Here is a 23,061-nt window from a genome sequence, read left to right on the forward strand (position 1 = left end):
CCAACTTCATTGGACATGTCTCCCCTTCCCACATTTGTGGTCTAGCCAAATTGACAATCTCTCTGTTCCTCACACAAGATATGCCATCTGCTGTGTCTGTGGCTTTGCACTGGCTGGTCTCCCTACTTGGAACCCGAGCCCTTCTTTCCTCCATCCCAGAGTCCCTCTCCCTTTAAGATGCAGCTCGGGCAGTCTTCTTTGTGAAGCCTTCCATCATATCTCAATGACTAGTACCCTCCCTCCCTGCCACACTACCTGATATTTAAATACTTTGTATATAGTTATATTTATTAACTTTATGCTGTACAAATTAATATTTATATGTACTTATTATCTCCTCCATTAGAATGTAAGTTAATTGCAAGTAGGGATTGTCTTATTCTTTTTGTTTATATCCCCAGAGCCTAGCACGGTACCTGACACATAGTGAACACTTATTATAAATACTTCTTAATTAATTGATTGACATATCTGGTTAATGCTGTTTATTTTCAAATCTTTTTTTCTGACTAGCCAAGGCTCTGGGGCCCATTTTGACTGACCAAGATTTCAGTCCTGTGTTTGGACTGGCTAACGGATAAAGCCCTGCTTTTTTGTTGTTGTTCTGCCCAAGTGCTGATCTGAGCTACATCGTTTTCTTCTGTGTTTTCTGTATTTAGGTTGCTTTTCAGTTGATGCAATATTATATTGCAGCAGGCATCTGTAATGTAGAGTTGTGCAGATTTTTAACTTAATGGCGGCTTAGCAGTTGCTTGTTAGAGGGAGGCCTCCTGCCATTCCTAGTTCCTACAGTGGGCTGGCCTCCTGGGGAAGCAGACTGGAATGTGTGACTTTTAGTGGGTCATCTTCATCAATGTAGCTCACCTCATTCTCCAGGATGTGGCAACAAGGTTATTAAGGATTTTGTGGAGCTAAAAACCACAATACTGTTGTTAAGGAACTTTGAAGTCTGTGAGGAGTAAGTGGTAATAATTGCCTTTCCCTCACTGACTGTTGGCTGCCCCTAAACTAGTCTTCCTTCCCTCCTGAATCTGAAGGTCTACGAGGAGGGGTGGGGAACCTGCAGCCTTGAGGCTACATGTGGCCTTCTAGGTCCTTGGGTTTGGCCTTTTGACTGAGTCCAAGTTTTACAGAACAAATCTTTTTATTAAGGGGATTTGTTCTGTGAAGTTTGGATTCAGTCAAAGAGCTGCACTTGAGGACCTAGAGGGCCACATGCGGCCTTGAGGCTGCAGGTTCCCCATCCTGGAAACTCTTCCCCAAGGTCTTGGGAAAGGTTCCTTTCTGTAGGAGCCATCACTGTGGCACTGTGGCCTCTTTGGCTTGTTTGGGATGTGCATAAAGAAAAACCCATTATTTTGGAGTCAGGAAGAGGTTTCATAGAATTTAGAGCTGAAAGGGATCTTAAAGATCGTGATTGTCCAACCCCTTAATTTTATAGGTCAGGAAACTGTGGCCAGAAGTTTAAATAATTTGTCCAAGGTTCTGCTGGTGGTAAGTACAAAGCCAGAATTTGAACCTAGGTTGTTTTTCTACTTGGGTGTTTTATCTTCTCTGTTTTAGAGGAGGAATAGATCAGTAGGAATGTAGATGATAATTAATTGTGGTAGGAGGAGCATTCAGGCTTTCTGGAACCAGCAGTCTCCTCTGAAAAGTTAAGGAGGCAAATGCCAGAAAGCAAAATTCCTAATTGCTTTAATTGGCTATGTCACCTTGGCCTTTGCTAAAAAGTGCCAACTACCTAGCACTTCTTTCCTGAGCCTGCTTCCCCACCCCCTTACTCTGCAAAACCATTAATTACTGTCTGATCCCTAGAAATCTATACTGACCTGGTATTTCCATAATGTCTGGGCCAGCTAACAGAGCTGGGCTTCCCAGGCATTGTTTCAGGGCAGTTGGTCAGAGCCCAGGGGAAGGTTGTGGGTGTGATAAATGTGGAAGAGTTGGGGCATTTGGAGCAGCATTGGTGCCCAGGTGGCCAGGGCTGTGTCAGTGGAATCCGCTTGGTAATTTTATTGGGAAAGATGGGTTGTGGCAGTTCAGAGCACCAGATGGCTGCTCCTGCTTAGAGAGCAGTGGATTAATAAAAGGCTATTGTGGTTCTCTTCTATATCATCTCCTCAGTCTGGTTTCCCTCCTTCCCCCTACTGTATTTTGTGTTTTATCTAATTACCATTGAAGGCTTAGAAAATATGTGCAAGGACAAATTTAACACAAGGTTAGGATGGCCCAAGGAAGGCTTGGGGTTCCCCCTTTTGCATTGGGGAATGTTTGAGAAAATTCTCATTCTTAGAGGAGAAGCATCATGGTGTGATGGACAGAACATTGGCTCAAGAGTCAAGAGACTTGGGTTTTAGTCCTTACTCTTCTTCTCATTATGATGGTGATCTTTTACATCTATATAATATTTTACTGTTTGAAAAATATCTTTACATCCATTATCACATTTGAGCCTCACCAACATTATTCCCATTTTACAGATGAAGAAACAGGATTGGAGAGGTCTCATGTTACAGAGTCTTCTGACTCCAAATCCATTTTAAAAAATTCACTATAGCATTCTGTCTCTTGCTAAATGTATGCTCTTAGGACCTCGTTCCTTTCTGTGGGTCTCACCTCTACTTTAAAATGAGGGGATTGAACTAGATCTTCTCTAAAGTAATTTCTAGTTCTGTGAATTCCACATTCTGCACTTCTGTGGTGTTTGTGATCTTGTGAGAACAGTAAGGGGAAGCTGATATAGCAGATAACACTCAGCAGCAAGTAGTTTTGCATCCTTAGAACCTGGGTTCTGCTTACCTAGCTAAGAGCTCATATAGAAGATGAATTTAGTCACGTGATTAATGGTGGGCTCTAACTGGTTTAGTGCTGAATAGGGAATGAGAATGAAAAGGAAGAGAGGAACAGGAATGAAAGGCCTTGTCACATTCTAGAGGAGGACTAGGATGGTGAGAAGAGATAAGGGGCAAGCAGTAGTGCTCTTCTAGAAAGGGCTTTCCGATCATGATGGAGGTAGCACACTCAGGCTGCCTTTTAGAATGTTTTCGGGTAGGTTTAAAAATCAGCAAAAAGTGATTCATTGTATATCCCTATAAGAAATAAGTGCAAGGTAGAATGTGGCCTATGGTGGGCTTCTGGATCCAGAGGCAGAAGACACTGGCAGGCTAGACATCAGGATTCCAAGCCAAGTATCCTGAAAAGTAAAATGTGAATCCAGATCTAAGCATTATTCCTAATATTAAATTGAGAAGAGAATTTTTTAAAATGAGTAATTACAGAATGTTGGCTCTGGAAAGAACTTCAAATACTCAAACCCCCTCAGTAAACAGAGGCCCCAAGAGGGGAATTATTCCATCACAGAGCTAGTGAGTGGCAGAATATAAAGTAGGGGTTCTTAACTTGGGGTCTGCCGGCTTGTTTTTCTAATATTTGGATAACTATTTCAATATAATTAGTTTCTTTCACAAGCTTACGTATTTTCTTTTATGCACTTAAAACATGATTCTGAAAAAGGGTCCATAGGTTTCCTTTGATTGTCAGAATGGTCCATGCCACAGAAAGATAGGGAACCCCAGGGCTGGAGCCTAGATTTCTAACTCCTACTCAGATGCCTCTCCTACTGTTCTAGACTGTGTCTCCATGATATCAGGCAGCTAGAGCAGGTGTTATCCACAGAAAGCCCCCAGCTTTTCTTTAAAAGAAGTGATTGGCAGAGCTATTATGAAGCTCACTGATAATAGGGAACCTACCCAGCTTATCCCTTCTGGGCTTTGCCAGAGAGCAGGAGTATAGACCCACGCCTAAGGGAAGGCATCCTCTAGTTTGATAATTCATTGCTTCTGTTCTGTTTAGAAAGCATTGATTCCTTTCTCCCCATTCAAGTTCTGATGGCTTCTTAGGCCTGCTCCAAATTGTTGTGGGTTTTTAGTTTTTGCTGAGTGAGCACTGGGCTTTCTAAAACACTTGGGATTCTCTTTGCTCTCTCAGATTTGGTACCACGGGATGAGGAGAATGTGACAGAATTGACCTTTCTGGAACTAGCTTGTTTTGAAGTCTCCTGGCTGCAGATCAAACTTTGGGTGTTTGTGTCTGACTGGAGGCATATTCCCTGCTGGGATCTAACTCTTGCTAGAAGAGTAAAATGGGACAGTTCTGAGACAGATCATGCAAACTCTACCTCGTTTTCCTGGTAAACAGTGGTCATTATCACCAGTGCAGATTACTGACAGAAGGTCCCTGAGGAGAACAGCTTTTGGGGAGACTGATTATGAAGCCTCCCTGTCTTCCCCCTCTTGGCTATTTCCTGTGAGGCTGCAGGCCTAGTAGCTCACTGGAAGGCTAATCACCAATAGGGAAAACCGCAAGGGCTAGAAACAAAAAGAAGCAGATTGAGTTTACTGGTTTCATGCCAAGGACTTGCTGGCCATATTCCTTTCTCCCTTTTCACTGTGGTTTTCTGTCTCCTCCACAGCTTCAGGCCTAGAAAGGCCAGGGGCCAATCCATAGGAAGGGATTTCCCCATCAGCGACAGATGGCCAGCAAAGCAGGGATTAGCTGCCTTGACAAGAGAACTGAGGGGCACCTGAGAGTGCTGTGATTCCCTCCCTTCATCTCGAGGGGCATGCCTTTCATTTGAGAACAAGGTTCCCCAGGCCAAGGAAGACCTTTGAAGAGGAACTGCTGTTTGTGACCATTAGAAGTCAAAGGACAAGTCCAGACCAAGGTCTTTTAGAGGAAAGGCTGCACTTCTTCAGGGTTTGCCAGCTGTGCCTCTTACATGGCACAGTTTAAAGTAGTCAGCTTTGTACACAGGTTCTCCCTCTCGATTAATTGTAAACTCTTGGTGGACAAAGACGCCAGCCAATCCCATTCATGGCCTTCTCAGCATCCTGCACAGGGTCATGTAGAGAGTGAGCCTGGATGAATATTTGGTGAGCTCAGTGAATGATGCTTCCTTCCCACTGCAGAGAGCTGGTGAGAAAGTTCATCTGCATTCATCTCAGAGTTTCACAGGGTTGTTGTAAGGAGAGAGTCCTCTGTAGATTGAAAAGAACTATATAAAATAAGCTCTATAATCAGTCATGTTTAGGAAAGAAGGGCCTCGAGTTCATGTCATATGAGGATCACTAAAAAATAGGGATGTTTAGCTGGAAGAAGGGGGCAGGGACAGGGTAGATGTGTGTTTGAAGGTTTTCCGTGTGGAGGAGGGATGAGATGTGTTCTCTTTGGCCATAGAAGCAGAACCAGGACCAAAAGGTGCAAGGTGCAGAGGTGGAATCAGGCTTAGTATTAGGGAAAACTTCCTCTCAGTTGGAGCTGTCCAAAGGTTGCCCTCAGGGAATTTACTTTCTGCTAAGTTAAATTGATGCTACCTTGTATGAAGATGAGTTGAAATCCATCAAACTGTTCCTCTTGGGACCAAAAATGTGATGTTTTCCCTCATTGCAGGTCCTCAAAAAGAGGCCAGTGGACCATTTGTCCTATAAGTTAGGGTAGGGATTCTTTTCACATAAGACTTAGACTACATAGCTGCTGAGGTTGCTTCCAATTTCAGTTATGTCATTCTGTGGGTCCCAACTTGGAATCTTCTTCCTTACCCTGGTGTCATGCTGAGCAAGCCTCCTCCCAGCCTCCTCTCCCTACCTTGCCCTGATCATTCCCTGTCCCATGGCTGTGACTTGGGTATTTTGTAGAAGATAAGAAAAAAGGATGTAGCCCTGCAGTTTTTCTTAATGCTGAGTTTTAATGAGAATTAATTACAGCAGAGATTCTTCCCTTCTCAGTGGTTGCAGAGTGAGCAGGTTTGAGTTGGCTGACAGAGGCCCTGATTCCTGCCTTACGAGTGGAGTTTCTCGGGATATGGCCATAGTGGGTGTCACAGGGATATTGTTTAGAGAAGTGGGGACATGGGTAAGATGGAGGTAGGCATTGTGGGCTCAGACGGCCTTTGGATTTTAAACTGTGCTAAGAGGCTTCAGCAAATACAAGGGAAGTGGACCTTAGTGACTAGTGCTTCTCTTGTTAATACCATACTCTTATGTTGTACAGCACTTATGCTTTTTAAATCATCTTCAGTCTTATACATTGCCTCATGATCTTCACCAGAGCTCTGTAAGGGAGACCAGGGGGAGGGATTATTATTTTCTTTTTTTTGTACTTGAGGAATTAAAGTTCAGAGAAATTGACTTTTTCAGGGTCACACATCTCAGAATTAGTAGAGCCAGGACAGTAACTAACATCTCCTCACTACTATATAAGGGTTCTCTATGCCATGTTGCCTTACGGAAGCCTCAACGTAATACTCAGTGGGGTCCACCTTGTTCTTCAGGGAGTCCCAGGCATCTATCTAGCTTTTCACCATTTCCATCCAAAACACTCAGAGGATCAGAGACCTAATTTTTCCCTTTGTCCTTTTTCATGTTTCTGCTCTCGCTTCCTCTTGTGCGAGAGTGTCAGTTTTTCTTTGCTTTCTCCCATGTCCATGACTGGTGAGGGTTAAGTTCATGCTGCCTTGCTAATAGTATTGCAGCAGACCAATTCCCTCAACCAGGGTCCTCCCCAGCATGATCCAGGAAGCTCAGTAAGGTGGAGAAAGACTCCATGATGTTGCCACCCTGGTCAGTGCCACCTGCCTCATTCTCTGTCCTTGTCATGCATTTCTCTTTAATGGTCTTTCAGCTTCTTTGCTAACTTCATCCTGAGTTTGGCAGTATGCTTTATCCCACCCAGTGGCAGTCTGGTGATTTCAGTCTTACTCCTGAGCTTTGTCTTGGTTCACTTAAATTACACAAGCATTTATTAAGTGCTTATTATGTATAGAAGGCACTATTATACAGTGGGCATACCCACAGGGTTGTTGTAAGTGTACCTTCTCTCGGTGCTGCCTTGTGTGAAATTAAGCTCTGGCCATCAGCCTGTGGTGGCACTTGATGACTAGTGGTCTTGGATATGTTGTTATTTTCCTCAGAGGAATATAATGAATTAGAATTTGAGTTACACAGAGTACAGCAGGTGAGCCCTCTAGTGGCATAAACAGATCAATACGTTGATTTGTGTTTGCTGACGAGAAGAGATTGCTCATTAGTGAACCTGCCAGCCTTCCCCTTTGCATGAAACCAGAGTAATTGGTTGCTTAAGAAAACCAATTTGCTCACGAGTTGGTTGTTTTAGTAGCTACAGCTACATGATTGTACAGACAGGTATTATAGCTCACATTTATAAACCTCTGCCTACACAGCCCTGCCAAGGTAGATTGTAAAGTATCTTTGTACCCATTTTCTAGATGAGAAAACTGAAGCTCAGAGTGAGAAAGTGACTTGTCTGTGGTATCAAAGTTAATTAAAAAAAAAACCTTATATACGTAAATCAGTTAACCTGCCTGTTCTCCCCACGTAGAGAGACCTCACCCATGGGTGATGAGTGGTGCATGTGACTTAGGGCAAGACTTTCCCATTCTCTAGAATTCAGTTTCCCCACCTGTAAAGTTAGGAGCTTGGATTAGATGAGTTCTAAAGCCCCTTATAGTTCTAAATCTCGCACCTTTGTCATTTAGTTTTCTTGACTTCAAGACTCAGTTCATATCCTGCCTTCTATAGGAACCTTCCCCAGTAGTCCAGATGCTAATGCTTTCCTTCTCAGATTCCTTTCCATCTACTTTTATATTTTTATCATTTTATATATATTTTATATTTTATATATATTTTATATCATTTGGTTTTCCACATGACGTGTCTTGTGTTCCTCCCTCCCTGCCCCCCATTAGAATGTGAGTTCCTTGGTCGGGACTGTTTTTTCCTTTTTTGCATCAACAACACTGAGCGCAGTGCCTGCTATATAATTATTTAGTGCTTCATAAATGCTTGTTGAATGACTGTTTGACTAAATTTATGATTGTGTGAACCTTTCAGATTGGGACCCAGAATTCTAATCTGTATGGGATTAGCCATGCTAGAAGATAACCCCTTCTCTTCTCTGATGTCCTCTAACACTTTGTGCCTCCTTCCCTGAGTGTATGTTATTTAGTGTTACACTAATGTTGGTGTCACAGCTGTCTCCTAGACCATGGGGTCTTAGCCTTTTTTGTGTCTTTGACCCCTTCCACAGTCCGGTGAGGTTTATGGACCTCTTCTCAAAATAATGTTTTTAAACGAGTAAACTGAGCAGTTGGTTAGCGAGCATCTATTAAGCATTTACCATGTGCCAGGCTCTGTGCTGAGCATTGGGAATACTACAAGCCAAAAGAAAGCTAATCCCTGCCATCAGGGAGCTTACTTCTAATGGGGAAGACATCACATAAAAGGAAGGCAGAGAGGCAACTGGCATGAGAGTTTGTTGAAGAAGCTGGGATTGCTGCCTGGTGAGCAATGAAGAGATGGGTGGCTTCGGCACCTCGTTAACAGGAGGGTTTGGAAGGAGCCGTCTAATCGGAGAAGTGTGAATTCCAGGGCTAACAGGATCTGTCAGGGTCAAGAGGTCCCTAAGTCATAATGGAGCAGTCTCTAGTACGGTACACTGGAGGTAGGAACATGACTGAAGACACCAATTATATTGAAATGTAGTTATCAGAATACCTTTTTTTAAGTTCACAGACCACAGGTCAAGAAGCATCTTCCCTAGTGCCCACAGGCCCAGGGCTCTAGAGGCAGGAGGTACTTAATGAAATTTGAATTAAACTGAATAAGCATCTGCATGTTGTAGAGAGACTAATGAAATGAAGGCCTTTCTTTTCATCATCAGTGAGAGTTTCTGTCATTTCAGAGCTAAGACAGTTCCTTATGTTTCTGTGGCAAAAGAAAGGCAGGCCTTTCTAAAGAAGCTTCCTTTCGAAGCCTGCTTGAGCTGTCCCTTCAGTTGTAAGGAAAACCAGATCAAGTAGTGGTCAGGAAGTAGGGCAGGCATTTTGCCAAGTAGGTTTGGAGTCACTGGGACCCTCAGAGAGGCCCTGTCACTCTCAAGAAAGCCAGCACTCCTGGGGAAGTCAAGTGCCCGCCCTGTGCTTCCCCCAGCCCCCCAGATTTGGAAGGACTGGGAGAGCCATGAAGTCCTAGCAAATCTAGAGATGTGCTAACTACATGGGATAGAAGAGTAGGAGGCAGAATAGAAACTCACCAGTTTATCAGGGACTAATGGAAGCTGGCCTTTTGGTTAAAGTTGGGGAATAGGGAAGGAAAGCCCGAAACCTTAATAAGGAGTAGTTAGAAAGGATGGAGAACAAGGCAAGGGTGGGGTGGTTCTCAATTCCTCACAGACTTTCCCCAAGAAGAAGATAATGGGAACCTTGGAAATACCTGACCTAAAATGCCAGGCCTGGCTTGCTGGCTTTTAAGGGCAGCTTTGCCAAAGGCCTGGAAGCCCAGAGCAGGACAGCTGCTGTGTCACAGTATTGGGATTGCCAAACTTCCTAGACCAGGACAGGCACTAGTGTCAGCCATGGAGGCTTGAGGAATTTATAGCTGGAAAGGGACTGACCGTCTTAGAAGATTTAGGACAGAAAAGGACCTCAAAGGTCACAGAGTGACCCTTGTTTTTTAGGTGTAGAAACTGAAACAAATACAAATGCTGATTTGTCTTAATGATCATGCAGGTAGAGAGTCAGTAGATTTGAACTCAGATTGTCTGACTCTCAAATCTAGTGATCTTTCTACTCTACCAAGATTACCAGGTTTTCTTTGGCCCTAACTCGTTTTCCTCTCTGCTTTCCCAGCCCTGGCCCAGTGTATCAAATTTGGCGAAGGATTTCATTGACCGTCTGCTAACTGTGGATCCTGGTGCCAGGATGACAGCTCTCCAAGCCTTGAAGCACCCATGGGTGGTGAGCATGGCTGCCTCTTCATCCATGAAGAATCTTCACCGCTCAATTTCCCAGAATCTTCTCAAGAGAGCCTCCTCTCGGTGCCAGAGCACCAAGTCGGCTCAGTCCACACGCTCCAGCCGCTCAACCAAGTCCAATAAATCTCGGCGTGTGCGTGAGCGGGAACTGCGAGAACTCAACCTGCGCTACCAACAGCAGTATAATGGCTGAGTCACCAGCTCTCCTTGCACACCTGAGATCTTCTCAGACACACCCTAGGGAAGTGGCAGTGGGACCCAGTGCCCAGGAGCAGGAGGAGGCACCACAGTCCCCCGAGTTTCCCCTCTCACCTGGGGAAGGGTCTGGGGCTACACAACAGACTCCCATCCCTTTGCCAGACATCCACTGTCTTAAGTGCCTTGTGCCACCTCCCAGGCTAGTCAGGGCCCCAGAAGAAGAAAAGCCTGGTGGGCCTAGGGTGCCCAGTATTAATGCTAGATTCTAAGGACTGTCTACCCACACTCATCTTGTACACATAGGTAGCATGTTTGTGTGTGTCAAGAGCCCCTCTCAGATGACAAAGGATGGGTGGTATTTCTGTTGTGTGCCCACCTTTCCTGGGAGGTGGGAGTACTGAGTGGTTATGACTCAACTACCTAAGAGCTTTCTGTTGGGTCAGAACTGCAGAAGGCACAGATCGGGGCAGGGGAACCAGTGGCAGTCTAGAGGATCAGGAGGGGACCAAGACTAGACGAGGAACTTTAGGTTCCTACAGTGGTAGGACAAGAAGCAGAGCTCCTCGGGGCAGTTTAAAGAAAGGGAAGTCCCTTGTTCTTCCTTCCCTAATTCCAGTCCCCCCTGCCCCGTCTCCTTGCTATTCCCGCCCTGGAGATGGTACTTGTGGGTGTGATGTTACACAGGCCAGGCTGTTGGCTTGGGCTAAGGGGTGGACCTCCTTGCAGGCTGCAGTGTTTGGTAGTAATGCCCGAAATCCTTCTCAGGAGAGGTGGTTTTTGTTTTGTTATTTTTTTTTAACCAAAACCCAAGGCCTCCTTACTCTTTTCCACTCACTTGGCACCAGATGGGGCTAATACATGAGAGCCCCCTGATGTCAAATACATTTCCTTTGGCTCTTCTGCTTGTTTGAAGGCTTAACAGGGAAACTTGCCCAGATATCTACCCTTATGCCTTTCCTTCTCTTCTTTTTCTTCTTCCTTTCCCTAACAGGACCCAGCCGGCTCAGACCATGTTTAGGCTCTGACTATCCAGAAATAGAGAAGGAAACTCTGAAGTCAGAGCTGATATCTGTAGCATGTCCTTGGTACCAGAGTGCCCTTTCTGATCAGTACCACCCCTGTAACCAACGGGAAATGGAATTGCCTTTGTGGTAGGTTCCCCTGGGCTGGAGTAAGTGATCACTAGTGACTCAGAGAGGAAGGACTCTGGAAGAAGCCAGAGAATCTGCCAGGATGTGAGTGTTCTTTCCTAAGGCAAGGATATGCTATACTTTGGGGGCCCTGGGTGAAAATGGCATGGGAGGAGGGCAGCTGAGCAGGTCTAGTTCATCTAGTGAAGGGGGACAGGATCCACTAAGGGGCCTGGGTAGGGCCTAGCTTTCTATAGGATCTTCTTTTAAATGGAAGTATGTATATGTGAAAAAAGAAATATAGAGTACATGTAGCCATCTTGGTCATTCCATCCCTAAAGACAATCTGCTTCCTTCCCCTGGGTTGTTTAGTTGTTTTTAGCTTCGTTGGACTCTTTGAGATGCTCTTTTAGGATTTTCTTGGCAAAAATACCAGAGTGGTTTGTCATTTCCTTCTCTAGCTCATTTGACAGATGAAGGAACTGAGGCAAACAGGGTGAAGTGACTTGCCCATGGTCACACAGTTAGTAAGTGTCTGAGGCCAGATTTGAACTTAGGTCTTTCTGACCCCAAGAGTGGCTCTCTATCCACTGCATCACCTAGATGCTTACCTTACCTTGGGAGGGTGCCAAAATATGCGTATCGATTATTTCAAGACAGATCCAACTGATTCCAAGGATTCAAGTGTCCTATGATTACCCAGTGTTGTCCTGGTCCTCTTTCCTGTCATCTGATTTCTCCCAGGAAATTATATATAAAAGGAAACCTGAACTTAACTAGTCCTTAGCTCTGAAAGGGGGAAGAGCAGATAACCCAACCTGTAGCTAGGAAAGAAGAGGATAGTGGCTGGTTTTCCTGCCCGTTGGTGGGTACTTGGGCTGGAGGGAAAAACAGCTGAAGGTGGTCTCTCCAAGGCAGACTGAGATAAATCACCTTGGCCTCTAAGCAGAGTTGTGGCTACTAGTTTTTCCCTTCCCTTAGAAAACTGAAATTACACATTTCCCTTTCCTCTCTTATCCTATATACCCTTTTGTCCTTGGGGGAGAAGTTGTGCCCTGCCTCCATATTCAAGGGTTCTTCCACTTCTAGGTCAGGGATGGCTACAAGGTTTCTCCTGCCCCCAGGTACTGTCTCTGCTATCACAATGTAGACCCCATGTCCCTGCCTTGTTTCCTCTGTACTCTTCAGAGCTCATCCTTCTAGCCTACTTTTTCATCATACCCTGCAGGCAGGATGTTTTCAGGGCTCTTTTGGCTTGTATATCAGGGTTTGCCCACTAAATGAACCAGTCTTCCATAGACAAAGTCTAAGTGACACCTAGTGGCTACTCGGGATATGGATGGGCAGTGAGTCTGGAAAGCAGCCACCATGGGACCTGACAGGAGGATCTGGAGCTGGAATTCTGCTGACTGAGGAATAAAGGAGTTCTGATGGAAGGGCTTAGCGATAGCTTCATTCATTCTCCATCCCCTTCCCTCCCTCGCCCCTCCTCCAGGAAGCCTGTCCTTAAGGAATTTCTTGTGGAACTTAGCAATACTGTGTGAATTTGCCCTGCCCTGCAGGGAAGGGGTGGGGGAGGCCCCAGTGCCCCAGGTGAAACTGCAGGGTTGGGATGGAGGGGGGCTGGTTCCCCCAACATGGCCCATCTGGGACTGTACTCTCAGTCCTGATCAGACTGTATTGTCTGCTTAGACATCTCTGACTCCTCTTAAATGCACAGACTTGCAAACTTTGTCAGGCTTGCAGCTAAGGTGGAGCAACAGAGCCCATTTTAGGGGGCTCCCCTCAGTTTTTCTTGCCTATATTTAAACTGAAGCTGCTCTCAGCAAGTTTGAGAAGGGGCTAGGGCTTAATTTCTAGTAGAGGAGCCAAGCTGCCTCCTTAATAAGACCCTCATGGCACTTAGGGTAAGGGCTTCTGCCAAGAAAACAAGTGGGTATTCTCCTATATCCCTGGCCCATAGAGATCTAATGGAACACTGTTCTTGATTTAAAACAAACGAACAACAAAAAGACAAAAACTGTTCATATGAACATTGTTTCCAACTCTGACCAGCAGTGCCAAGGACCAAGGCTTCCTCTCCTAGTGAGTTCTTGGTACCAACAGGAATATCAAGCCAAAGTAACTTTGTACGTTTATGTATGCAAGTACGCATTTGTGCCAGAGAAAGAACCATGTGTCACAGAGTGCCTTCTCCGAGGCCTGGGGAGCCTAGAGACTGTTCTCCTGGGCCACTTTACCTGCCATTCTGCTTTCCTATGACAGCCCAGTGACTTTCAGGCCCAGTTTACTGTCCCAAAGACAGAAGGTTCCCCAGGCAGATGGTCCCACAGCCAGGAGAGATCTCAGCCACTTTCCCAACATCTTGGAGTGCTGGACAGCAATTGGAGACCTAAAAGGCTGCAAAGCAAATCCCTGAGGCGGGCCTAGAGCTTCTTTGTTCTTATACCTCCTTCACCCTACTCTCTGTCTTGCTGCCGGGAGCCCTCACCCAGGACAGGCCAATGGGTTTGTCTTGGTTAGGGGAAGGGAGATGACTGAGTGGAAGCTTCCTGTACTTTTCTTCTCTCACTTGGTTCCCAGGGATCTCTTTGGGGAGCCTGTCCCTTCATTGGACCTTCTCATTTGCCAGTCCTACTACCTACACTCCACAACCCCAATTCTTTGGACCCAGGCACCTTGAGCATCCCCCCGCCCCACCCCAATCCATGAGAGGCAGGATAAATATATACTTGTGGGTTGAGACATTTGCTCTTTGTCTCAGCCTCTTGACATTAAAAAAGTCCCTCATACCATTGTTCCCTGGGAGCTTGTGCCATTGGATTGAGAATGTATAAAGTTATTTATTTTGTGTACTCAGTTTGCAAATGTATCTTGCATATTCAATAAACCTGCAGTCTTCCCCCAGGATGACTGCTCCATCCCTGTGGGCCGTGACTGTTTTCTGGGTTTGGGGTAGGGGAGAGGCTGGGGAATAACAATGAGCATTTATGTAGCTCTTACTATGTGCCAGATACTGTGCTATGTGCTTTATAATTATTATCTCATTTGACTCACAACGATCCTGGGAAGTAGATGCAATTATTATCCCCATTTTACAGATAAGGAAACTGAGGCTAACGGAGGTTAAGGGATTTGCCCAGGGTCGCACAGCTGTCTGAGATTGCATTTGAACTCAGTTCCTCCTGACTCTGGGCCCAGCACTCTGTCCACCATAGCATGTGGATGCCTTGAGTTGAGGGAATGGTAGGGAGTGTGAGGTAGCCCTAGAATCTGTTGGGAGGAGCAGCTCCTCTCACCCTAAGGTGTCCCTGTCACACTTCATTTGTGCTGAAACATCCTTTGGAAACACATTGCTTCCTTCACCAGTCTTAAGTTTCCTTTCTGGTGGTGCCAGGGCCAAGTCCTAAGTCCCAGTAGGTCATGTTGGCTCAGCCCCAGGTGAAGCAGAATACCTTGGCAGTGTTCCAAGTGGGCGGGCCTGTGTAGAGTGCTAGGAACAGAGCTTCCGACTTGTTTCACCTCATCCTGGACACCCAGCTCCCATGCCTGCTGGTCACCGAAGGCTAGAGTGAAGGAAGAGCCTGAGGAGAAAAAAAGCCTGGACTCGAGAGAAGATGAGGAATTTATTGTGCTTCAGGGAATAGGGAGGAAGGGCATTGGGTTTGTGCGGGGTGTCCCCAAAGTCCCCTTTTCAAGCTTTTTAGTTGTTGGCCACCATCTGATTGATCCAAGAGCTAAATTTGCTGATGCGTGTGTACATGGCAGGTGCATGGACATTGCTTGTCCCCCAGGAGACAACACCGACTTGGACCCAGGGTTCTTCCTGCAGGTTGTTTAGTCGGCACACAAGAGGGCCTCCGGAATCACCCTGGAGAGAAGTGAAGAGTATAAAGGCAGGTGAGCAGGAAGCTAGAAAGGCTTGGAGGTGGCTGACATTGGAGCCTAGAGGGTAGTGGGTGCCTTGGCTTTGTGAAGGAGCCTCTGGTTTGTCCTGAAAACAATCATTTTGGCTCTTGTGAGTCCACAGCGGAGAATCCCAAGGAAAAAGAAAGAGTTGGTATTCTGATCTGAGAACCTATTTTGGGTTGAACTCTTACTCCTTTGGGGGCTGCCTCAATCCCCAGGGGCAGCACCAGGAGCTTTCAGGTTACCTGGCAGGAGGAGGCTCCAGAGCCTCCCGCACAGATCATGGCTCTGTGATATGGCTGCCCCAGTACTGGTGGCACTGATACACTGTCACCAGAGGCAGAACCACCTGCTGGAGCTGAGCTAGGGTGGTGTTGGCTGTAAGTAGAAGCAAACATCATTCACTCCTTTTATCCTAGTGAACCCCCAGGCTGAACATCCTCCCAAAGGTCCCGAGAGCCCATATGCTGGCTCCTTTGGGTGCCCCAATAGAAGTTCCCTTCACATACCTGTGCCACTGGTGCGGCCCCAGCCTTTAGTGACACAGGTGATGTCCTGGGGGATGTGTTTTCTGTGGCCAGACGCACAGGAGATATTCAGGAAGTGAATTGGGACAGGTGAGGACAGCTTTAGCAGAGTAAGATCATTGTTCATTGGGATTCCAGCCAGGGTGGGTGATGATCTGTGGGGAACCATTCATTCTCAGTGAGGTTGGATAGTGCCCTAAGGGCACAAGAGTCAGGCGTAAAGTTTTGAGGCTCTTCCCTGGCAAGGCATGGTGGACAGGCACAGAAAGGGGATGCTTAGATATGGGGTGGCTGAGTGGATAAGCCTGCTTTGGGTTCAGAACTGGATCTTGTGGAGATTGAAAAGAATAACTAGAAAGGAATTGAACCATAGATCTCTACAGGGTTCAGGTCTAGATGCCCAGGTGCCCTCTTTCCCTTTGACTTAGGTGGCAAGGGCTAGGTCCTGGCAATTCCCTGACCTCAGTTCAGCATCTTCCCACCTCAAAGGGCTGAGGCCTGTTGGGCTGGTTCATTTCAGATGCTTGCCTTTGAGATACTCCTTACCTGAATAGGTTCTGCATTTAGATGACGGTCATATTCTCCAAGGACAGCCAGGTGATGGCTTGGGCTGTAGCAAGAATTAAACATGGGGATGGGCAGGTGTAAAAGGAAACCAATCCAATGGGTCTAGGCTGAAGGTGTGAAGGTGTGAAGGGTGGCCATGGGACAGGACTCAATGTAGAGATCAGAGTAGGACAGAGAGCCAAAGCTGTTGGACTTGGGATGGGCTACTCCTCTGCAGGGCCTCAGTTCTGTGACTGAAGGAATGTGGCTTTAGGATCCTCACCTCATGTTGCAGTGGGCAGCTGTGATGACCCAGTTTTGGGTGATGAGGGAACCTCCACAGAAATGAAAACCATTTTGCTCCTGTAGAGAGGAGGAGAGAGGGGAACAGCCTGTTAGGCTTATAGGTAAGTTCACAGGCTAAAATCACAAATGTGTATCAGTAGCCAGAGGGTATGCACCTCTTTGGGGAGGCCACATGCTGGAGCTCAAAGAACATTGGGAATAGATATGAACCCTGCTTCTGCTACTCATTGGCTTTGTTCATGTTAGTGATAAGAACTCTGGATTCTGAGTCAGATGGCCTGAGTTTGAATCCTGGCTCAGCTGCTTACTACTTGCATGACTTCAGGCAAGTTATGTAACTTTTCTGGGCCTCATCTGTAAAAGGAATCCCGGAATTTAGAGTTGGAAGTGACCACAGCTGCCATCAAATGAACGGAACTCCAAAGAAGGATAACTTGCCACCTCTTGAGGTTGCCCATTGTAGTTTGGGACAGGGCATCATTCAGGGATGAGGAATCTGCAGCCTTGAGGCCACATGTGACTCCTTCCTTCCTTCCTTCCTTCCTTCCTTCCTTCCTTCCTTCCTTCCTTCCTTCCTTCTTCCCTTCCTACTTCCCTCCCTCCCTCCCTCCTTTCTTTCCTTCCTTTCCCTGTCTTTCTTTTCTTTCCTTCTGTTCATATATGGTATTGCACCTTTACGTGCAGGTTCTCTGCCCAAAGGGAATGTAAGTTTTTAATCTCTGAAACTTTTTTTTCTCTTTTTCTCTTAAAAGACCAGCCTTAACCCTAAATTATTCTGTCTCTACTCGATTGGCCAGTAATAGGTGCCAGGCCCAAGCCCTACTTGGTCATTATTTGGCCCCTGATTGGCTCAGAATGAATATAGATAGCAATCATGTCTCTTTTGTCTAGAAACCCTGAGGGTCTTCTCCTCCCAGATCTGTTTTTTTTTTTTTTAAAGAGGCCATTCTTTGCTTCATTTCATATTAAGCCTTAATCATTGAATAAGCTTTGCCTCAGTCAAACTGAGACCTGTAGGACTTTAGCTTGAAAAGGCCAAGGATCCCCGCTACATCCAGGGCCATCTCCAATCATCCTGATCTGTATCTGGCCACTGGACTCAGATGGCTCTGGAGGCTGGTGACTTTCTGCAGCCCTCCGTCAATTAAATCCAATTCACTTACCTGTCATGGCATCACCTTCCTGAGGTGGAGAAGGAAGAAGGACAAAAACAACAATCTTCTAGGTCCTTGGGTGTGGCTTTTTGACTGAGTCCAAGTTTTATAGAACAAATCCTTTAATTGAGGGGATTTATTCTGTGAAGTTTGGATTCAGTCAAAGGCCTGCACTTGAGGACCTAGAGGGCCACATGTGGCCTTGAGGCCACAGGTTCCCCCCTCTGGTCTAATTGTTAGGAAGATTCCCCTGACATCAAGCCCCAAATTGCCTTCTCCCCCATCTTGTACTTGTGAAGTTAATCTTTTGAGAACAGGTTTAAGGCTTTACATTTATTCTTACTGAATTCTACCATACTAGATTCAGCCCAGTGTTCTAGCCTGTCAAGATCTTCCTTTGGATTCTGATTCTGTCATCTACTGTATTAGTTGTCTCTCCCAGCACTGTTTACCTCTGCTCAGCCTCAGTTTCCTTACCTATAAATATATTACCTGCTTCACAAGGGTTCTTGTGAGCCAAGTATTACATAAATACAAGTCAATAATAGAGGGAAAAGGTTTGGTCCAGGCAGTGGTCTCCCTGTCCTGGAACTGTACCTCACCTCTACTTTCTCCACACCCCCACCCTCACCAATACAAAGATTTTTCCCTCTCTCCCAAAGTTATACTCCCAAAGTGGTAGAGTGGGGGGTCAAAGAACTATCCACCTGGACTAAGAAGTCCCCTTTTTGCTTCCCTCCCTTATTCCCATCTCCTCTGTCCCCTGCTCTTCCTTGCCAGAGCTAAGTCATTACCTGCAGGGACACTTGCCAGGGCCAGGATCCTGACGCAGCATTTTCCCCACTGATGATCTGGTTGAAGCTCAGAGCAGGTTTGATGGCTGGCATCCCACAACCTGTAGCGAACAGTACAGAACAACCCTATCATTGCTTAACCATTATAAGGGCTTACATTTATAAAGTAAATTTTATAAAACTTTAATAACCCTATAAATATTATTCTTAAATATGAGGAAATAGGATGATCAAGGCTAAGTGAATTACCGTTGATCACACAGGTAGGGTCAGTGCCCTACTGAAAACAGACCATGAAAGTTTTGGGGCTAAGGGTATGGGGGAGTACGACTTTGCTCTAAATTGCTCCCCATAAAGCCTACCTGCCCTTCCTCTCCCAAACTCCTCCCTTCTGAGGCCTGCCAGAGTCCCTACCGCCATGGCTCTCTAGCCATATAGACTGTTGGAAGGGAGAGCTGAAGCCTGTGAATCGATGGGCATGGGCTTGTGGGAGTTAGGAGCTGAGGTTCAGCATGGGTCCTGTGTTGAAGGATCTCAGTGAGCATTAAGCCTTGGGCGTAGTTGGGTCTTGGAGAAATCACAGAATTTCAGAATTGAAAGGACTATTAGAGAGAGGGAGAGGGTCTTGGAAAGACTGGTTCTTCGGTATGATTGTGGGAATTTCCAAGCGTTATGAAACAGCATGGTACAACGTACATGTAGCATGGTACAGTCTCTCAGCTGCTGTGAGGTGGTGGATGGCACAGTGGATAGAGCCCCAGCTAAGAGGGGACTTGGTAATAGGAAGGGGAGGGAGCCAGGAATGGGAGCAAGTGTTCTTATATAGCTTACTGTAGCAAGAGCCAAGGAATGTCAGGCACAGGAGAGCCCACAGCATTGCCATCTCTGCTAATTCATTCGGGGCAGGCTCTGGGACAGGGCAAAGCTTTATAGGGCTTGAGATACAAAGACCTTGGGCATTATTCCAATACCAACCCAGCTGTGACTTTACTGCTCCTTCACATACTCTGTCCTGGTAGAGGGGATGTGGAGGGGTGGGGCAGGTCACCTGCATTTCAGAGATCTCCCAAGCCAGAGTCCCTACCCAGATAGGGCATACATAGAAGGATGGGCTTCCCCAGGCCTGAATTTACCAACAGGTGTAAGACTCCCACCAGTTTGGGAGGCTGCTCTTCTCTCTGAAACTACTGTTTTTCCTAAGGGAGCAGGTTGGGGTTTGGGTATAGAAAAGGCCTTCCTTCAAACAGTAGTTCTTAGAGCCCCAGGGAAAGAGGAAAAGGGGAAAAGGAGTAGATGGGGAAAGGAGAGAGTCCAGCTGGAGACCCTTGGGATGTTCTCTGGCTGGTTTCTTTTGGGCTTCTATGTGGCTACATACCCCATACCTATCAGGACTTCTATGCTGATACTGTTCTCCTCAAACGTAAGTAAAAATTGGGATTGGCCTAAAAGATGGGCAAAGAGGTAGTATTTTTTTTTCTGGGGAACATCTCATGATTTGAGTTCACTTTTCCCCAGGGATGGATAATCCTAATTGGAAATTGAACCCCTCCATTCTTAACTGGTTGTCAGAAGCCCATGAACTAGAAGTAATGAGCACTTGCTGGGGTGGGTGAAGGCAGGGGGAGGGTGGAGTGGTCCTGTGCAAAGAATGCTGGATTTCTGGATTTGGAATCAAAGGACCTGGGTCCAAATCCCAGTTCTGCTACTTACTACATATGTGACCTTGGTAAGTTACTCCCTGCCTTGCGTCTCATCTATTTATAAATGGAGAGGGTAGAACTAATTGATCTCTATGGTTCCTCCTAGCTCTGGCTCCCATGGTTCCTATGAGCATGGGGGGTGACAGGAGGGAGATCTAGTGTGGGGTAGGGGAGACATAGAAAATAATGGAAGGGAACATGGGTGGGTGGGGAGGGGAGAGCCTTAATGTGTCAGTTTGAGAAGGCTACTAGTAAGTAGTCAATCAAATTCATGAACTTCTGCTGACTCACCTTCATGCCCACTCGTGTACTAGGAGGTGCTGTGGGCAATGCAGAAGGCAGTCCCTGTAGTTTGGGAGGGTCTACGTGTCAAGAAATTGGAGACCAGCGCAATGCATGATAGGACTGACTGCATGATGTGACACAGATACCAGGCAGAGGTGAGAAGGGCAGAAGTCTGTGTGTCTGTGTCTCAAGGGAAGTGGGGGAAACAGTAGGAAGGCAGGGAAGAGGAAAGATGGAAAGGTCTGTATAACAAAAGAGATTAATTTGTATAATAGGGCTAGGGTGGGATTTAAGTCTGATAAAAGACAGAAATTGGGAAGCTCCTTTTGTGGATCTGGGGGCTCCCAGGTCTATGTCCTCGACAGACTAGGGCATAAAACAGGGTGGAAGGCTCCTTCCCTTTTGTCCTGTCCGATAACCCTAAGCTTATCAGCATCCAGGTGTAAAGGTTCTCATCAACATACTCCCAATTGGCTAAGAGAATTGCTCTTCTTCTCCAGACCCCAATGACTTCTCCCCGAGCCATTTCCTCTTTGGGGCTCTGGTTTCCTTGTGGAAGACTGATCATCCGCCTGAGACTAACCTCACATCTCCTCCCGAGACTCTTTCCCCTTCTCCCTTTGTCTCTCCCTCTCTTCCCTCTTTCCCTCTCCCATGTCTGTCTCCTCCCTCTCCCCGACTCTTTCTCCCTCTTTCTCTACCCCTTTTTCCTTTTTGTCTCCCCCTAACCCAAAGGCATCTTCTTTCCATTTGGAGGGAACTAAAATGGAAATTCTTCAGTTTGGTAGGGAATTGGAGGGATGCAATTCGTCCCTTACAGAGTCAGACTCTAACCTGAATATGGGTGTCCATCCCAGAAAATCCAATGAGACAAGGCACTCCAAGAGCCCTTCTAGCTCTAAATCTTTGGTCATTTTTTAAAAAATACAGCTTTAAAATTCTTTTTTCAGTTCTAAATTCTCTCTCCTCCCCCACTCAATGAGAAAACAAGAAAAACAAAATTTATTGCAAATATATACAGTCATGCAGAACAAATTTCTGCATTGGCCATGTCTCCCCCCCCCCAAAAAAAAAAGAATGAGAAAAAGAAAGAGGAAAAAATATGCTTCAGTCTGCACTCTGAGTCTATCAGTTTTCTATCTGGAGGTGGATTCCATGTGTCATCATGAATCCTCTGGAATGGTAGTGGTCATCATGTTGATCAGTTACTAAGTCTTTTAAAGTTGATTTATCTTTATAATATTGCTGTTACTGTGTAGATTGTTCTCCTGGTTCTGTTCATGTTACTTTTCTTCAGTTCATACAGGATTTCTCAGGTTTTCCTGAAACCATCCCCTTCATCACTTCTTATAGAACAATAGTATTACATCGCATTTATATACCACAATTTGTCTAGCTAGCCATTCCCCAATTGCTAGGAATCCCCTCAGTTTCTAATTCTTTGCTACTACAAAAAGTCTTAACTCTAAAATCTAGCTCTTATGATAGATAGCATGAATAACTAACAATAATCCACTCCACCCTACCACCGTCTAGCACTTAACTCTCTTCTATTCTAGAATACGTATATATTTCATGTCAGAATGCCTCCCATGAAATGAAAAAAAAAAAAGAAAGAGGACATAGCATGACCTGATCTCAATTATATTATAAAGCAGTTTTCAAAGCTGTTCTTATATTGATTAAAAATACACTAGTAGATTAATGGAATAGAGTAGATAAACAAGACTCAGAATTAACATAACATTTTAGCCTAATGTTCAATAAATCCAAGAAACCATAATACAAAGGTAAGGTTCCCTGGGTAACAAGAAATGCTGGCAAAACTGAAAATCAGTTTGGTAGAAAATAGGGTTAGACCAGCAACTTATAGCATATGCCACAAAAGCTCCAAATGAATACTCAACCCAAATATAATAGGTCATATTACAAAAATAATTATATAATAAGAGGTACTTTTCATACCTATGGCTGGAGAGAACCATATGTGTTTATGTGCATATCCGTATATATGCATAAAAGATAAAGGAGACATTTTGCATTACATAACATTAAAAAGCTTTCACATGAACTTGAATAAAAGAAAATGTCCGGGATGGGGGAGGGATCTTTACGTCAAATATTTCTAAGTGTCTTGTTCCTATGTATATAGTAAATTTACTCAAATATATGACCAAGAACTATTTCCCAGTTGATAAATGGCCAAAAGATATGAGAGGTTTTCTTTTTTTAATTGAATTTTATTTTCAGTTCCATATTCTTTCCCTTCCCCTCCTCTTCCACCCATCAAGAAGGCAAGAAGAACAAAAACCATTACAAATATGTACTATATAAATCATAAAAACAAATGTCTACATTAGCCATGTTCCCCCTGCCCCTCCCCCCCAAAAAAAGAAAGAAAAAAAGAAAAAGAGAATAGATTTTAATCTGCATTTGAATCCATTAGTTCTCTATTTGAAGGTGGATAGAATATTTTATCATGAACCCTTTGGAATTGTGGTTGGTCACTCTTTCAAAGTTGATTGTCTTTATAATATTGCTGTTACTGTATAAATAGTCCTCCTGGTGCTGTGTGCTTCCCTTTGTATCACTTCATCCAAGTCTGCCTAGGTTTTGAGATGAGAAATTTTCAAAAGGAAAAATTTCATACTCAATACTCCATATCAAAATTTCATACTCAACAA

General features: G+C 45.3%; 2 protein-coding genes across 2 annotated transcripts in view; one reads left to right on the forward strand and one right to left on the reverse strand.

Moving 5' to 3' along the window:
• The window catches only part of PSKH1 (protein serine kinase H1), a 67,566-nt gene extending 53,481 nt beyond the window's left edge, over positions 1 to 14,085 (forward strand). The window contains exon 3 of the mRNA XM_036751917.1: positions 9,704 to 14,085. Within this exon, the coding sequence (XP_036607812.1) occupies positions 9,704 to 10,021 (318 nt within the window). The 3' untranslated portion in view covers positions 10,022 to 14,085. The remainder of the gene's footprint in view (positions 1 to 9,703) is intronic.
• A 774-nt stretch (positions 14,086 to 14,859) lies between these two features.
• Positions 14,860 to 19,275, reverse strand: CTRL (chymotrypsin like). Its single transcript, XM_036753051.1, is given in 9 exon segments — positions 14,860 to 15,027; positions 15,311 to 15,354; positions 15,357 to 15,443; positions 15,575 to 15,717; positions 15,719 to 15,747; positions 16,121 to 16,202; positions 16,422 to 16,501; positions 18,393 to 18,493; positions 19,224 to 19,275. Coding segments are annotated over 9 exon segments (786 nt in total).
• Positions 19,276 to 23,061: the final 3,786 nt, after the last annotated feature.

The sequence above is a fragment of the Trichosurus vulpecula genome, chromosome 3, assembly GCF_011100635.1.
Source record: "Trichosurus vulpecula isolate mTriVul1 chromosome 3, mTriVul1.pri, whole genome shotgun sequence".
Lineage (NCBI taxonomy): Eukaryota > Metazoa > Chordata > Mammalia > Diprotodontia > Phalangeridae > Trichosurus > Trichosurus vulpecula.